Source organism: Poecilia formosa, unplaced genomic scaffold (genome assembly GCF_000485575.1).
Source record: "Poecilia formosa unplaced genomic scaffold, Poecilia_formosa-5.1.2 Scaffold8, whole genome shotgun sequence".
In the NCBI taxonomy this organism is placed as follows: Eukaryota; Metazoa; Chordata; class Actinopteri; order Cyprinodontiformes; family Poeciliidae; genus Poecilia; species Poecilia formosa.
Genome location: NW_006799947.1, coordinates 1,891,450 through 1,909,567, shown reverse-complemented (window position 1 = coordinate 1,909,567; position 18,118 = coordinate 1,891,450). Strand labels below are relative to the sequence as shown.

General features: G+C 37.4%; 2 protein-coding genes across 2 annotated transcripts; one reads left to right on the top strand and one right to left on the bottom strand.

The window, feature by feature from the left end:
* Positions 1 to 1,232: 1,232 nt before the first annotated feature.
* LOC103154087 (G-protein coupled receptor family C group 6 member A-like) lies at positions 1,233 to 7,387 on the top strand. Its single transcript, XM_007575246.2, has 6 exons — positions 1,233 to 1,579; positions 1,655 to 1,967; positions 3,255 to 4,016; positions 4,397 to 4,609; positions 4,684 to 4,801; positions 5,029 to 7,387. The coding sequence occupies exons 1-6, from the start codon at positions 1,413 to 1,415 to the stop codon at positions 5,958 to 5,960; spliced, it is 2,505 nt and encodes an 834-aa protein (XP_007575308.2). The 5' UTR covers positions 1,233 to 1,412; the 3' UTR covers positions 5,961 to 7,387.
* A 2,513-nt stretch (positions 7,388 to 9,900) lies between these two features.
* On the bottom strand, positions 9,901 to 14,277 carry odc1 (ornithine decarboxylase 1). Its single transcript, XM_007575237.2, has 11 exons — positions 14,168 to 14,277; positions 13,371 to 13,519; positions 13,084 to 13,218; positions 12,694 to 12,867; positions 12,410 to 12,582; positions 12,114 to 12,330; positions 11,944 to 12,027; positions 11,691 to 11,853; positions 11,485 to 11,600; positions 11,168 to 11,382; positions 9,901 to 11,072 (listed from the first exon to the last, which is right to left on the bottom strand). The coding sequence occupies exons 3-11, from the start codon at positions 13,183 to 13,185 to the stop codon at positions 10,934 to 10,936; spliced, it is 1,383 nt and encodes a 460-aa protein (XP_007575299.1). The 5' UTR covers positions 13,186 to 13,218; positions 13,371 to 13,519; positions 14,168 to 14,277; the 3' UTR covers positions 9,901 to 10,933.
* Between the last annotated feature and the right edge of the window lie 3,841 nt (positions 14,278 to 18,118).

Here is an 18,118-nt window from a genome sequence, read left to right as displayed (position 1 = left end):
AGAACAGGGAGTATGAGTACACCATATGAAGCCTATTGAAGGAAAAATAAACTAGTGAAACAGGCCTATGTAGCATCCAAAAATAGTTGAGTTTTATTATTTTTGAAAGGGGCGGTATTATGTATTTTCCTAGCAGATGGTGCCATTTTATAGCACAATTAACTAACATTGTTACCTCCTGTTGTTAAATAATTGCTGTACCAAACATAACCTAAAAGAAATTTGATTTCAAAACCTGATGTGTTGAAATTAGCATCTTATTCCTGGCATCCGTGAGAAGCTCCTGCATTTTCCAGCACTCTGCCTTCAGCAAGTCGTCACAACAATACTTCTTATGTTGTTAACAATTGTTGGACTGAGAAGCAGTTCCTCTGATGGACTCAGCAGACGTGCAGTTTACACCAGGTGTTTGCAAATTGCTGCCGTCACTAGTCTGGTGTAGCTGAGTGTAAAAGATTAGGAGGCATGGTTTGTGAGGAGGAAGCTCGGCTTGGTGACTGCTGTGGAAATGGACAGTGCTTTGTGAAAGCAAACATTTAGGCAAATGCTAGTGGCTGTAAGGGGAAGTCAAAAGGGATACATTCTGGACAGGTTGCCAGGCCATCACTGTGCAACACAGAGACAGACAGGACAAACAATCATGCATGTACTCACCCACCGAGACCAATCCAACAGAGGACAGAGTGCCCAGAGAGAAATCACTCATGCTCTGGGAGAACATGCAGACTCCATGCAGAAAGACCCCGGGAATCGAACCCAGAAGCCCTTCTTGCTGCAAGACAACAGTGCTACCAACTGCAACACTGTGCAGTTGGTAGTACTGTTGCACTGGTTACAAAACTATGTGTGGCAGTAAAGTAACAACTGCAAGTCAGTGTAATGGTGGTGGCAGCATCCTGCTGTCTGGATGTCTTTTTTACTCTGGCTACTGGGAGTTGATAGTAAGATGGATGGAGGGAAATGCAAAGCAGTCCTGGACAAAATGTGTTTTAGGATTTGATAGGCTTGAGATGGATTTATTTTCCAGAAGAATAAAAACATTGACCTGTTAAATCAAAAGAGCATTGTATGAAGCATGCTGCCCTCTCATGAGGATTAGTGCAAACTACAGCAGGGATGTAGTTTGCACTACATCCCTGCTGTGCAAAGATGAATGCCTTTACTGTTCATGTGATAAACAACTGTCACGATGACTTGCAGTAAGAATAATCTGCAAATGAATTCGTCTTTGTGAGTGATTCAAATCACCTCTCTACTTTCGTGTCTGTATCTTATTCTAATGATATCAGTGGAAATGTGTCTGACGATGCAAATGATCCAGATCAGTAGGCAAACCCTATATGTGAAGGGCTTTCCAGGAGAAAGCTCACACTGCAGGAGTTGAAAGCACAGCCTGCACGTCTGATTCAACCATGTTTCTGTTGAAGCTACTTGTAACTTTCATGAGTGTGTTTCACTTCAGCTCTGAAAATACTGATCTGCATGCGTACCTTGATGGGGACGTTATTATTGGAGGCCTTTTTCCCGTTCACGAAAAAACCAACAGAACAAAAGCTCCTGGTCCAATATCTTGTGAAGAGTAAGTATGCCCTCGACAAAAACTCAATTTACATAGCTAGAAAATGTACTGTTTATTTCATGCCTTTTTTTGCAGGTTTAGCATCCAAACATTCCTACGTACCCAAGTGATGATCTACTCTATCCAAGAAATAAACCAACGAACGCCGAGACTGCTGCCCAACCTCACCCTTGGATATGACATTTATGATACTTGTGGAGATGTCAGCCTCGCCATCAGAGCAACTCTGCAGCTGCTGAAGGACCAATCAGATCCTCAGAGGTGTCTCATACCTGCATCCATCAATTCCTCCTTGCCCGAACCTGAGACGAAGGTGGTTATTGGAGAGGCATTCTCTGAGGTATCCGTAGCAGTTGCAAGGGTACTTGCTCTACCATCAGTCACACAGGTTTGTCTCTTGCTAAGTTTTATATACTATACAACATCCATTTAAATGTAAATATATCAATTTGATACATACCAGATCATGACACTGAAATTCAATCAAATAAGATTGTGATAATTCTTCAAATAACTGTTTCCACTTTTAATGTTTCACGTATCTCGTCAGACATGAATAAACAAATCTGAAAGAAAAATATGACTTATAACAACTTGCAATATTGTAGTTGCAAAGGTATGCATACCTGTAAGCCAAAACATGATTCAGTTTTGACTCCAGGTTTTCTTTGGTTTGAGTCTGTCAGCATCCCACATTTGGACCTATGAATATTATCAAAAATATTTCACATTTTGGAAAAACGTTTTTATTGTGACCCCACACATTTTCTGTAAGATTTACCTCTGAACTCTGACTTGGTCATTCCAAGACTATAAAGTTTGTTCTTGTGAATTCATTATTATTATTATTTTTAGTTGAATGTCTGCTTGTGGTACTGAAAAAACAATATCGGTCAGCTTTCTAGCACTCATCTAAAGATTTGGGGGTAAAACTGACTTTACCTCCAAATCTTTGCTGTTCATGATTTCATTCTCTTTATAAAAACAGCTATATGAAATAAAGCCCCCATTGTGTTTCATAGTTTGGAAGATATTCTTTCATCCTGGCCATTGCCTTCCTGTGTAACTCTGTTCAGTCTGAGCGTTCTCCTCTTGACTCGGATTGTCTCTGGTAGATTTTTTATTGGGACAATCAGCGAACAGAAGGAGAAGTTGTGAACGACAGCGTCAATTTTTTGTGCTGTTTTAGAATTGTAGTCTGTCAGTAGTTTTATCAATTCCAGACTACATTGTTACATTGGTCAATCCATGTTGGTCAGGCATCCAGATATTGTACAAAACAAATAGTGTAGAACAAGTGACTGTTTTTTATATCACCCTCAGAGTCTTTTTTGCTGTCCTTTGTTGTTTTCATGCCAAACATACCTTTCAGGCTTCAGGTAGCCGAGGGCAGGTGTTTTACCCATGAGAACTCAAACAGTGATTCAGCAAAAAAAAAAAAAAAAAAAAAAATTAAGGCTGCGCACACTTACACAACCAGGTTATTATTGCTTTTTTCTTCTTTACATTTTTCCCTCAGACAGATTTCCTTGTTTTTTTTTGGTTGAACTGTAAAGGATACCTGTCATATTAAAGGTGAAAAGAAAATGTCAATCATTTTTGGGAAATGCATGAATTTTTACATGGATGTGCAGACTTTTTACATCTTTTTTCATTGCATTGCTGCTCTCCACAGATTAGCTATGCTTCAACCAGTGAGCAGCTCAGTTTAAAATATAAGTTCCCCACCTTCCTGCGGACTGTTTCCAGTGACAAACATCAGACGCAAGCCATTTATGAGCTGGTGAAGAATTTTTCATGGCAATCAGTGGCCATTGTGGGAAGCATTGATGGATATGGGAAGTTTGGAACCGATAGTCTCATGCAGCTCTTCAGTGACAATAATATCTGTGTTGACTTTGTGGAGATTCTCCCTGATACCTTTGACAAAAACTGTTCAACGGCAAGACATCTGTTGGAAAAAATAGAAAATTCTACCGCTGAGGCCATCATCATGTTCACCCAAGAGATCAATGTTCAAATAATCCTTGAAGCAGTTATTGAAAAAAATCTCAACAGAACCTGGATAGCAAGTGACACCTGGTCCACTTCTTCTACAATCTCTGAGATAAAAGGAATCAAAAGCATTGGTCCAGTTTTTGGTTTTATTTTTAGACAGAAGGAGGTGCCGGGCTTTAAAGATTACGTCACCTCAATGTTTAATGGAACTACAAACAACATTTTGAGTTATTATCAAGTTTTCACAAACAGCTCCAAAGATGACATGAAATGTAACTGCAAGAATAAGACATTGGACCCAAGCCGTTTGTACTGCTGCATTGACCATGATGAATCCTACAACATCTACATGGCTGTCCAGGTCATTGCTGAGGGCCTCAGAATCCTACTAAAATGTAACAATCAAAGCTGCGAACGGACCAAGTTTACTGCTGTTGAGGTAAAGTAAACAAGTTTCTGTGTTGAGTCATTCTTTACAAATTACTTTTTATATGTTTGGTTGTGATTATTAGCCAAACAAAGTTTAAAACGTACCTTTTGTTTTGCAGCAAACATCTATCTTTTTATTATTAATATTGCCTGTACAGGTAGTTTTGCACATTTGTCCTCAAGACAGTCAAATTACGCAATGTTCTGACACGTATAATCTCTGCTGCCAAGTCCTTGCATAATTTGAATTAATTTGATACCCATAACTAAACTGTATTATAGTAAATTAATAATGATATTGGACAAGTCTATGGGGTCTGTTTTTGTCTGTAAGTATATTTAAACTGCAACTTCATAACAAGTAAATCAGCCTAAAAATTGTCTCCACAGCTTTTTCATGTAATCAGGAATATCAACATCACTGTGAATGACACAAATATCTACTTCGATGAAAACGGAGATCCCAGTTTGGGATACGACATATTGTTTTGGAACACATCTAAGTCCAAAGAAGGCGTTGAGAAAATAAAAATCGGAGAATACTGGCCAAATAAAAACATTTCATTTAACAAAGATGTGTCCCAATGGAGAACCACTGGAAATGTAAGATGAATATATATTAGTCAGTAAAATAAACAGCTTGTGATCATATGCTAATCCTATTGACTCTTTTACAGGTCTCTGTTTTTAACTGCTCCAGAACATGTCAACCAGGGCAAAGAATGGAATTACTAAATGGAAAATGCTGCTATGGATGTGTTGACTGTTCATCTCAAGAGTATTCAAATGGAAATGGTCAGTGTTATATTTGCTATCTGTTTTGTTTTTGCCTAAAATACAATTTTATCCTCTCTTACTTTATTTGCCATCAGTTTGAGGCCATTCGCTCAGAAGCACTTGGTTTGTATCAAGATAATGATCCAAAGCGTACAATAGTACCCCTTCTTTTTCCCAGTCTCAGGAAAATACAGCAAATAATTTTCTTTGCTTTTTATATTCTTTCTCTTTGTCTTCTTCTGCAGATACTTTTTGCAGACAATGTGAAAAGTACCAGTTCTCACCAGCAGACCATAGAAATACTTGTGTGAATAAAACTGATGAGTTTCTCGAGTGGTCAGACCCCTTCTCCATCATTCTGATCACGACAGCTGCTATTGCAATAATTGCTACTGCAGTGATTGCTATCGTCATTGGCCTCAACTGTGGGACTCCCATTGTTAAGGCAATTGGAGGCTGCCTGTGTTATGTGGAGGTGGCCTCCTTGCTCCTCGGCTTTTGCACAACCTTCACCTTTATAGGAAAACCCACACCAAATTCCTGTGTAGGCATTCCTGTCTTTGGTATAAGTTTCTCCCTCTGTATCTCCTGCATTCTGGCCAACTTAATTCAGATCCTGTTAGGTTTTAGCTTTGACCCAAGGGTTGGCTCTAAGATTAAGAAACTTAATCATCCAGTAGCTGTGGTTGTCATCATCTCTGGTGTACAGTTGGGTGTATCCTTGGCTTGGTTAATTGTTCTCCCACGTCTTCCTTCAGTGGAACAGAAAGAGTCCACAATATTGTACCAATGTAACATGTGCGAAGAGTCCAAAAAGTTTTTTGTTGCCACAATAGTCTACAACTCTTTCTGGGGCCTTGTGTGTTTTGTCTTTGCATTCAAAGGTAGACAGCTACCCGACATTTACAAAAATGCCTCATTGATCACAGTGAGCATGGTGCTGTTTTTAATCATATGGATTGTTTTCCTTCCAATTTATCTCACTTTGGATGGAAAGTACAAACCGGCTATAAGCAGTGCAGCCATTCTGATCTCTTGCATCAGCATCCTTGGCTGTCACTTGGCCCCCAAGTGTTACATTATGTTGTTCAGGAAAGAGATTAATAATCAGAATGCTATCAGTGAATATATTAGGAAACATTATGAGAGGAAGGACTTGTCTGTGATATCGTCATGATTATCCATTCTTTTGCAATTTGGTCTTGTCTTTGTTATAGATGAGTTGCAAAATAATATATTTGAATCCAAACATGCACTTTATGTAAATACAAAGTCAAACTTTTCTTCTCATTGTTTGACATTAAATCAGACCAAAAGTTAGGCAAGCTAAGTAGAGAACTTTACTAAATATCTAAAGTGAAAGACGGAAGGAGGTACTCTATCAATATGGACTAAAATGCCATTCAAAGAGTAAAAATCTGACAAAAGTGACAGAAGTTTAGTCTGACATAACAGACAGTGAGAAACAAAGGTGACATCTTTTGGGACAGGAAATTTTCATGAACGCTATTGTACTGTTAAAATAATCAATTGGAAAAAAAAAAGGTCCTTCTCTTACCCCTATTGAAATTTGGCAGTTGCCTTTGGTAAAATTTCAGGTGCCAGAAGACAGGAACTGAGTTTGAAAAGTAGGAAAAAATCATATAAAAAAAACTTGGTTGCAGTAAATATGTGGAAAATGTTGTATTGGACTATTTTATTTAGATCCATGCATTTATGGCTGATTGTTCTATAAGTTTTTTTCAACATTAAGTGAGAAATTGAAAGCCTGAACAGAAGACTGAGTAATCACAAAAATAACCTTCAAACAAATGGTAACAGATAAATTACCAACAAATGTAATGAGTACACTTTGGTTTAAATGCATTGTACATGCATATAAATATAGCTTAGAATATTTCATGCCATTTACATTATTTCTTCTCATTTGCCAACTCTGTGACTGCATTCATCTTTCCTTTCCATCAGCAAATAAAATGTCCTAATGAGAGAAACTCACAGTTTTTAAAATCTGGTTTAAAACTGCTGACAAATGTCAATTTTTGATATTATGACACAGTTTCACTCATATGGTGTAAATTTAAATCTGTTGTGTTATAAAATCTATTTAGCACCTCAAATAATGAAAGCAAAACCTAAAAGTTTACAGACATGTACAAAAAAAGTTAACTTTGACAAATAGATTAGTTTAATTTTAATTTAATCATAAATCACCTGGTTTTCACAAAATTAGGCCACCTGTAATTACGCTGTATCACAGTTTACTCATCTAATCACACTTTATTTTTTAGCTATTATTTACAACAATTTGCATGAAATGTGTAAAGGGAAAGCCCAAGGCCAGTGAAATGAATTCTTAATCAGAGCAAACGGTGGCAAAGCTAAAACACTGCTTTTCCTTAGCAGAACCTATTATTTTTTGTATATTTTAACACAGATTTCTCTTGTACAGAGTTTTGTGATTTTATGTCTGTGAAAAGCACTTTATAAATGAACTTTTCTTACTTACTAAAAACTTAAGTAACTAATCTAAACTGAAGGAGATGGAGCATTCTTTGCCTGGTGAAGAAGCAAAAAATATGTTTGCATCTTTAAAGTTGTATATATTTTGTTGAGCAAACAAACTCTCCAAAACTGTTTTTGTGATTTCATGGCACGCTAACTACATGGGAAAAAATATAAAATGCAAAACACGTGGGCAGAGTAAATGTAATTGTGGAAGCATGCTTCCTCTTTCTATATAATACCATGTGCAGAAAGCTTGTATTTGACTATCAAATCTAGCTCACATTTTCACTCGAAAAACAAAGCCAAAACATTCTCCTCTCCTGGGAAGTATTCATGCCTGAAAGGATTTAGGTCAAAACGTATTTATTTATTCTGCTGTTGGGAATCTCAGGGATAGGTATTGTAAATATCTTCTGCTGCAAATGACAGATAAATGTTATATTTACCCAGAATAATATGAAGTTGGACTAATTTCACACTTTCATCTGTATTGTTATTCTTTGTGCTTTCAAATATTTTTGCTATTGGGAATAAGGGCATTGGTATACCTATTTTTTCTGTAACATGTCAATAAGTATGGAATAAGAAGGCTTCTTGTTCAAAAGGATGAATTAAAGCTTTTACATGACGCTGTTTTTGTGAGTAGGCTGGGTTTTTAATTATTTTTTTATTCCATATTCATTCATCTGCAACATTACCAGACTCTAATGACTCTCCAAAATACACCATTTGCTGCATGTCTAATTTTCTCAATGATTAAAGCACCAGCAAGAGGATGCTAGAGTAAAAAATAATTTAAATAGCAAAAGAATGTTCCTTCCCAAACAATTTAAAGATAAATTGTTTTAATCTTAAATATAGAAAAAATATTTGAAAATAATTTTAAATGTGTAAATTATTAGATATCATTTCAGTGATTCTTGAGAATAGGGACAAAATGGGTTTTAATTTTCCCCTTTTTTTTGTCATTTCTCAACCTTATGTATGCAAATATGACCAATAATGTTTAGGAAATGTAAAGATGCTAACGTACAGGCTCCCAGTTGCAACATTTTTTTTTAAATTACATTTTTAATCGACCTGACCTAGAACGTTGTCATCACCATCTGACAAAAATAAATAAAAAATAATTTTTATTGACACTATTAGTGATATTTTTACTCATTTTACAGACAAATGCTTCTCAAGAAACAAAAGAAATATTATTTAAAACCAAAAACAACAAAAAGGCCATCTGACGGAGTTGACAGAGAATTGAAGAGGGTGACAAACTAGTGAATAAAATGAAAAACTTGGTACATATGAAGTAATGCAATTCATGTAAAATACATTAAAATGAATTATTTGCACATTTAAGTGAGATTTGACAACAATTTCACTGAAAGAGCCAGAAAAACTCTGATGGAGTTGACATCTGACAAAAGCCAAACTACCTCAATTTATATGACGTTATTCTGAAAGGGCCATATTGTAGCTCATCAGGTCCATGAAATCTTTACAGTTTACCAAAATTAAGCTTTTATTTCATAAAATTTCATCAAAGTTTTGTAAATTGTCAGTTATGGTGTTGACACATCATGGTTGTGACAAGCAACTTAGGAATAAAACAGAAGAAAAAACTAAAGAATAACTTAAGCTAACCAGAGCTAATTAGCCCTCTAGGCAAAGGAAGAGAAAGGAAGAGGTCATGGGGTCCTCAGAAGTTCTGGTGCCCCCCAATAATGCCTGATTTTTTTTACATTCTTTTCATTTCTGAAGGTGTTGACAAAAACTAGGGACAAATTTCAATGGAGTTGGAAAATATATAAAAATGATTTTTAATTCAATTTATTGATACCTCTATAATCATTTATATGACTATTTATACTTAATTGTCACAATATATAATTTTAGTATTTCTTTAATTATTTTAAACTATTATAATGTATTGAGTTCTGCTCATGGACAAGGGCTTTTACAGGCATCATCCACCAACTACAATGTTTAAAATTAAAAAATATTCAGCAAACACCAGGAAAATATACATTGTTGTGCTCACATGACCCAGGTTAGTTTAGTCAGATATTTGAAAAAATTATATTTTGTGTATATTTTATTCAAATTTTGTGCTTTATCCATAGGACCTGTTTTGTCCCTATTCTGAAGAATCAGTGATTTATATTAGCATATTAATACTTAAACTACACCTAATTATATAAAACAGTGTCTTCAATTCCCTTGATTCCCTTCACACATAAGAACACACATTACATTAAGATAATCTCAAGACTGACAAAATAAAACGTCACAAATTGTGAACTCCACCTTATGATTATAGTTAATAATTACATGGCACCACGAGAAGGGTCTTTAAACTGAAATAATTAATTTGTCAGTGGCAGTATTATGCAGATATTGAGGTGAAAATGTAACTTTCTTTGAAATTATTGTTTTATCCTAGAAAAATAGTCCCTTCAGTTCATTAACCTTATTACTGCCTCATACCATTTATCATGATTTGTCTACATGTAGTCTTAAAAAGATTCAAAATGTGAACACTAGAGGGCACCAGAGTTGGTGATTCTGTAACAATAAATGTTGACTTATTCACTCTTAAAAAAAAGCCAAGATTTGGTTCTGCACCTAATATTTATTAAAAAAATACAAAACTTCAAAAAGTTTCCATAGGAAAGCGATATGAATGTGCTATCCCATCTCTTTCATATCCAGTTTACATGCATGGTCAAACTTTATCAGAGTCTTGTTAATATCATGACGATACATATTAATATTATCGAAGAGTTAGACAAAAATAAAGAGGAGAGGAGGGTGTTATTTGCCGTTTGAGTCCCTGTGTTTAAGTGTTAATCTTCAAGATTTTAGTCTACTTTGAGAATCCATTTTTGAATACTAACACAAAATTTATATAAACACTTTCTGAAAAACTTTAAATTGTTAGACCTAAGTTACAGTTACAAACATTGAAATAAAAACATAAGATGCTTAAGATCTTGAAGACTAACACTTGCAAGGTTCTGTTCAGAAGCTCATGGAAAAGATAATTATAGCAGCCATTTGAGGATCTTTATCCCACCTCTGACCATTGCTTTGTGGGCATCAGATGTGACTAGTTCCTAGTGGTGAAATACCCTGACCTAATAACATGGTGCAGGTCAGTTAGCATAAATAAGGTCTGGAATTTTGTTTATGTTCCCAAAAACCAACAGCCACCTCCATCTCTAAATACTTTCATAGCTGAGTCCTTCTGACATGTGATGTCAGTTCTTCAATTTAGAACTTTGTTTTTTTTTTACTTTTTTCCAGTTCTGAAAATAGGCACATGATTAAGTACCTCATACAAATACTAGAGGTCAACAGCAAATTATGTTAACACAGAGCTGCTTGTTACACCTTATCCAATACCCACAGAGATGGTCCAAGGTGTGACTCAGCCTCAGTCAAAGGTTGACTCCCAGCTTCTGTACAGAACACTGAAATATGTGCAACAACATCCCCACTTCTCTCCTGTCAAGTAACTGGCCTCAAAAATTAGCTTGAGAACTATCTGCTTAGTTTAATAAAAAAAAAAAATAATAATAATAATAAAACAATAAAATTAAAAAGAATAAATCTAAGGAAAACAGCTTGTTTCTGTAGCTGGTCTTAAACCACATGGGCATGGCAAGGCTTAGTGGACATGTCCAAGCTGCTCTCTCGGCCACAGCATGCTGGAAGGTCGAACAAGGACTCCTCCTCTACCGGAGCTGGAAGGCCCTGGGAGCAGACTTGCTGCACATATTGCCTAAAGGTGAAATGGGCACAAGTTATAATTTTAAAAAAGGAACTTTAAAAACTGTAGAATTTCCTCATGAGTTAATTTTTAAGACAAAAACTCACCAGGCAGGACGGGACATGACATAGTAAATGTCGGGTCTTTGGAAGCCATTAAAGGTGGAGGAAGCAGCTACAGTGTAGGCACCCATGTTCTCAAAAACCAGCCAGTCCCCCACCTGGAGGTCAGGCAGGGTACACAGTTCCACGATCCGATCTAGACCATCACATGTAGGGCCCCATATGCTGCAGGGGTACACCGCCTCATCTGGTTTTGGTTTCTATAAGAAACAATCAGAAGAAAGTTTATAAAAATCTGGCCAGCATTTTTTTTTTTTTACCCTTTGATCCCACTGCAGAGATAAACTTTGAATCTGACTGACCTTATGCAATGTTGGCAAACAGTGAGCGTGGTCATAAAGGATGCAGTTAAAGGAGCCATACACCCCATCGTTGACATAGTACATCAGAGTTCTGTCACTGGTCCCTTCGTCTTCCTCTGCAAGAAAGAGGTAAGCAATTAGTTTCATGGTCATAATTAATTGGCAAGTGCAACATCTCAAGTTGTCTGTTCAGATGAAGCCCTTACCATCTGAAGATGATTCGTCATCCATGATGACCTTCTTAGCAATGATGTTCACCACTAACGTGTAAGCAGATGCCACGTAGAAGCGTCCCGGCTCAGCGATGACCCTGACCCCAGAGTCGACAGGAAAGTACTTGTCGAGGGCCGTGTTGATTACTACTGTAATCTAGAAACGGAAATGAGTCCACACGTAAGTCAAGTAAAATTTTACTTAAAAAACAGAAGATCCTGGTTAAACAAAAACATTTCAATCTACCTCTTCAAACTTCAGTTCAGTGTCATCCGAACCAGGAAAACCTCCTCCAATGTCCAGGAGATCCATGTTGTAGCCAAGCTCTTCCTGCATGTCCAGACATTAAGTTTAGGCTTCTTTGCAGAGCAGAAAACATAAATTACAGCTGACTGCGCTCTTTACGAGCAACTCACCCCCATATCAAAGATACAGCGAGCATCTGCAATAGCTTTGGTGTAGGTCTCTGCATCAGTGCAGCCGCTCCCAACATGAAAACTGACACCGATCACATCCAGCCCCAGTTCCTTCGCCCGCTCCAAGAGACCGCGACAAGCTTTGAGGGGAGCACCAAACTTCACACTGAGGCGACACACGGCCTTCGAGTCATCTGTGGCGATGCGCAACACCAACCTGAATGGAGAACAGAAACGGCTTTAACAAAGGCCAAAAATCAAAGTCAATCGTTGTGTTTAAAAAGCAAAACTCTTACTTGGCATTGTCGTGACAACGGGCCACTTTCATAAGTTCCACTTCACTATCAAAGGTCATCATTTGGACTCCGTGTGCAGATGCATACTTTATTTGTGAGACCTGCTTGCAGGGGTTAGCGTAGATTATTCTGCTTGGATCCACTCCCAGGGACTGAACAAGCTGGATCTCAGTCTGTGGGAGGACAATTCCAACAGTCAGCAAAAAACGCAAGAGGCACCAGTGCACTTTCAGCTAATAAATAAATTGTGCCAACAGCATTAATGGAAAGCTCCCAAAGCCTACCTTGCTTGCACAGTCGAAGCCAGTTCCCAACGATGCCAGAGTCATAACTACAGCCTGGCTGTCGTTGCACTTAACGGCGTAGAAAGGAGTGATGCGAGGCAGAGCTCTTGCCCAACGGAGGTGTTTTCGTAAAACATCTCCCAAGTCACAGACATAGAATGCATCCCTGTCATCCTGAAATAGAAAAGCAAAAATAATGTTATAGATTACCTTTAACAAACATGAATAGTGAATTAGACCTGCTTATTACAGGCAAAAAAAAAATTCTAAAAGCGAATCACTTGGACAAAGCTATCCGGTTTAATCAAAGGTGTAGATTTTCAGAGTATACCCTGCTGACAAAGCAAATCAGGCCATCTGTCCATTACACAAGCCCAACTGGATACTTACTGTCAAGGATGACTCATTGATTTTCTGCTCAACAATGTCCCGAGCAGAGAAGCCCTCTTCAAGAAAGGAAAATTCAAATTTGTTGAGTGTGGTGGTGTTCATCTTGATCAGTACTTTCAGTTCGTCACACGTAAACTGAAAGAATCAAAACAAAGAATACTCAGAAGACAGCATCCTTTCCCCTTATTGATTACTCCACTTGATTAGACTCTGTGGACCTGACATGAATGATCACTGTGAAAAATGTAAGGAACTCCAAAAGCATTTGGGTAAAACAGGATACTTACTTGGATATGAAAGAGTTGGAATACAGAACTGCTGTTACTCAGGTGCAGAGAAGCCAAGGTGGTTCACCAGTGAAGTTAAACCCCTTAAGATACAACTCAAGGCCTGGGCCTGTTGAGCAGCTGGAGTGTGCCTTCCTAGAGTGAAGATTCTGAAAGGAGGAACTTTTATTTAGCATTCTAGCGAATCTATAGCACAAACAATACATATGTACTCATACAGCAGCGTGAATTAATAACTTCAAGTTTTGTTACTCAGTCTAAAACTAGCGCCCTGATCGATACATTCACGTGGCTTTCTGATTTTATAACTTATAACTTGACACTAGAGTTGAAAAAAATCGTTGAAAGACAAGATCCTTTTAAGTCACACCCAGCCAAACGCTTTAGCCAATCAGAGATGAAGAACATTCTTCCACTTTGAACGATGGAGTAAAAACTAACCAATCAGCGAAGAATGACGTTCACATGCCGGTTCCGCTGGAGCGCCGAACGCCATGAGGCGATGTTACGTTTTCAATTTATTACGAAATTCATTCATCAAAAGATTTTTTTAAAAAAACGTTAATCGTTAAAGTTTATCACAAAATAGAAAAGACAAAAACATCCCGTTTGTCATAACACCAAAACCAGTTATAGCGAATAAGTCTTTCATGGCTTCGCTGTAACGGTAACAAAGAAAACGGCTTGCTAGCTTAACAGACTGTCACACCGGCCACGTCGTAGCTTTCAAAAGCAACATAACACTAAACTAAACCGACCAATTAATTACAGAGACTCACCAAATGACAAATTCTTACCTTAAAAAGCATTTACAAAGAGTTTGTCCATTAGACCAGAGAGCTGGGGTTTAAAATAAAGCAGGTCCCTTCCTGTGAAGCGCACTGCTTGAGGTGTAGCTTGACTGAGCCGAGCCGAGTGAGCACTGGAGTATTTATAGAGCGGCCGTTTCCAGGGCAACGCAGCCAGCTGAAACCGGCCTCCCATCCACGTAGGAACCGGTTTAGGCTTGTCAACTCATCCACATGGTGGATAGAGGGACCTCCGCTGAAGGGACCACACACCGGGTTTATGGAGGTGCAGCAGAACCCTCAAACCAAATTTATTTCTTCGAGGAGCCTAATTTTGTCTCTAGACTGAGATTAAGACATAACAGAAAAAAACTCCTAAATTAACCACTGGTAAAATAAAATACACAATGTACATGGACTTTTGTTGCCATTACTACTGCAATAACGCATCTCATTCACATCTTTTAGTTTATTACCATTCAAGACTTGTCTCTGGTAACTTTTCTGATATGTTTAGACAAACTAGCTTGTCATTTTCAAGATAGTTTTTTCATTATGAAGAAGTTGAGAAATTGTAGCGAGAATGACAATGGTTACTCTCATACTTCCTTTATTACTTAAAAAAATTGTTTAACATCAACTACTTATGAGGAACTTATAACAAACTGAATGCTTGAAAAGCATTCCGTTCAATACATTCATTTTGAAGGAAAATTAAGGTTGTTCTTTCTACTGAAAGAAAATATTGTTATATTGCTGTAATAAATAATAGTTATTTTTGGCTTGGTTCGGATTTATAATCCTCTATGTGTCAAAGTGTCAAAGAGTCCAAATAAGAACCATAATAACTTGAAATATGATTCAGTCATCTTTAAAGAATACAATGAAATGATATGTAGGGTTGGGGCATTTTGTATCTCTGTTATTAACAATATAGGCTACCAACAAAAATACACAAAAACACAATGGTTTGTGTACAAGTGATTTGTTTCTGCAAACAAAGTGAAGATAGAAAGGGACAAAATGGAATGGTGGTGGATGATCATAAAGAGAACTTCCTATGTAGCAAGAAATTATGAAGAAATAAGGTGTGTCTCTGCTCCTTCGCACAAACTGACAATGTGAAAATCTGTCAGTTTGTGCAAAGGCTGTCAGAAAATCTTGTAAGAAAACTAATAAATACCGGTAAGTAAATAATTTAAATCACCAAGTGCCTAAATAGGAAAACACTATGGCAACATGTATTAGACACAGTTGGGTTCTTGGATATTATTTTTAATAGACAATCAATGTTTAAATAAGTCTTTACTAAAACACTTATAAACCCAACTTTTTAAAAACCAATTAAAGATTACAGGAGGTCAATAGAGTCTAACCTGTCAGTATGAATGATGAAATGTAGCCGGCAGCTCTTTAACAAACCTGCATTATGTTTGTGTGGCTAACAGAGAAGCTCAATCATACTTGGCTGCTTGCAATGATTTGTCAGCTCTGAGTGACAGAAAAGTCTCAGTGATGTCACCTGGCTCGACGGCAGTCTGTTTGGTCTCCAATGTGAGCTTGTGATCTGCATGATGAGATTAGAGAAGGTTTAAAGGACAACTGACATGGCAGACTCACACTGAATCACAACACTCCTACGAAGTCACGTGTGTTTATAGATTACTACTGTGTTACATCAACCAATTATTTGGATCCCTAAAATACAAGCTGATTTAGTTTTCCATAGCAAGTTTTATACAGTTGCAGCAATTTTTTTTTTCTTGATGCTTCACCTCATTTTACTCTGCAGACTCCAAAAAAAAGTCAAACTACATTTTGCATTTAAAAACAATTTTTTAAGTCGTCAGTAATTATATATATACATAGCTATAATAACTGTTTCATATGTTTATATATGTATGTTTTTTTTTCTTTGATGTGGGACATTTTATGACACAATAACTTGGTTTGTACCAAGGTTGTTTTCATGACTCCTCTTCTAAGTGCTATAATTTTCAAACCAGGCAGACATTTCACCCTGACAGCACACTCTGATCAGCACGAAGATCGTTTTCATAGCCATTTGGTTTACACGCAGACATTACCAAATGGAGGAAAATTAAGGTTTTTGGTTATTGAGACCCAGCACATATGGAAATGCTGCACAGGGATCAGATCGGAGGAAGTTTTGGGGCTTCTCACAGACCACATATCTGTGGCCCTGATGTTTTTTCCAGGTCTTCAAACCACAATCTAGATTGTCCTCAGCACACTTCAGGGTTTCCATTCTGCAGGGTTTTTTAAGTGAAGTCATTTTTACCAGGAGATGTAATTCTTTAAAACTAAGATACTGTCTGTTTCTGTGCTGGTAAAAGTTTAAATGAGGTTGACAGGGAAATTTTAACACTGACATAATCTGCAGTTATTTTAAGCACAAACCCTTGAAGCTCTCATTTCTTATGTAAAGCATCCAGGAACTAGACAAATACTTCAGGGCTAATTCATTTTCTACAGATATTGACTTATTTAAAAAATCACAAGATCAGGAAACACTAAAACAAATGTCACAATGAACTGTTCCACATCATTCCAGTCTTTTATTTTCTGTTCTGTTCTGTTTGTTGCCTTTATGCAGCTAATATGCTATCCTCTCCTTCACCCCTCTTCTTCTCTTCCTCTTGTAATGTCTAGCTCCGTCTCTGTGTGCAGAGTCTGTTATCGTAACTGTGGACTATTGTGGCCCAGCGCCCACAGTCGCAAGGTCCCACCATCAGACAAGGATGATAATTGTTTGTGGGCGCCCACAAGATACAGTACAGGATTTGAGGCCTTGACTTGCGGTGCTGAATGTCACTGTTATTTCCCTCAACCGCTTTTAGAATACCCGAGGTCTTTTCCGAACCAGTAACTGACTTCAGTGAATGAAAGAATAGAGTGCATGAGGGATTGGCGAAGGGAGACATGAAGGGGGATGAAGAATGGAGAGAGAAGTGGTTGGTCCACGTGTGCCTTTATCAAGAGGGAGAAGATATCTGCGAAATGCAGAACAAATGCACTGGCACAATTTCTCAACAATGTGAGTGACGCTCACAGATGTGGCAACAACAGAAAGAAAGAGTTGATGAATAAGTTCTACACTGAAGAGTGTAGAACAAGTTAATAACAATAAGTTAAAGAGGTAGTGGGTTTTTTTAATATAAGGTAGCACATGTGTCAAGCTCAAGAGTTGGGGGGGGCAAATCCGGCCCACTATCGCTTTTTATGTGGCCCTTTCTAGACTCTACGTAAAAAAGAATCTTCAAAAAGCAATTAAATATACTGTCGATACATCAGCATGAAAAGGTGTTTGATACACCTATATATTAATATTTTGACAGTTTGTCAATGGGTTTAAGCAATGCATTCTGGAGCAACCTGCACTTTGAGGATATTCATGACATTGATATTGCCTAAAATAAAAATGAGTTTCTCTTTAATGTATCTAACCTGCCTTATATACAGTGATGGAGAACAAATATTCTTACATTATTATTTTTTTATACCTACAACTTTTAGGTTATCTCACAAATTTAAAACTAGATAAAATGATATTGAACTGGAAGAAGAAAATGAGAAAGACAACAGCAAAGCTCTGTAGTTTCAATCAAGGTGGATAAGCAGGGGGTTGGTGGGACACAGGACAATGGTGGGGGATAGTGATCTACATGTAAAGTGAGAGGCTGAATGGTGGTGAAGTAGAGTTTAAAATATCCTCTAACGGTCTTCCAGCAACAGTCATCTCACATAACAAGCTGGTTTCTATTGGTAACCCTGCATCATGTCCTGATTCATCCATTCATTTAAGCTGATTCACTCTGTGAAACCAATAGGTAGGTGTTGGGTCAGAGATTGGGAATCACAGGTATTAGGAGGTAAGCAAGCAAAATCCATGAGGGCTTGACCTCCATTAGATTAACATTTCTGGCTGACCCAGACAGA

Coding starts and splice junctions, on each gene's coding strand:
- odc1 (XM_007575237.2), bottom strand. CDS start 13,185: ATGAACACCACCACACTCAACAAATTTGAATTTTCCTTTCTTGAAGAG. Junction 12,583..12,693: donor GCTTCGACTGTGCAAGCAAG/GTAGGCTTTGGG, acceptor GTCCTCCCACAG/ACTGAGATCCAGCTTGTTCA. Junction 11,383..11,484: donor GTTTGCCAACATTGCATAAG/GTCAGTCAGATT, acceptor TGTTTCTTATAG/AAACCAAAACCAGATGAGGC.
- LOC103154087 (XM_007575246.2), top strand. CDS start 1,413: ATGTTTCTGTTGAAGCTACTTGTAACTTTCATGAGTGTGTTTCACTTC. Junction 1,580..1,654: donor GGTCCAATATCTTGTGAAGA/GTAAGTATGCCC, acceptor CTTTTTTTGCAG/GTTTAGCATCCAAACATTCC. Junction 4,802..5,028: donor AGAGTATTCAAATGGAAATG/GTCAGTGTTATA, acceptor CTTCTTCTGCAG/ATACTTTTTGCAGACAATGT.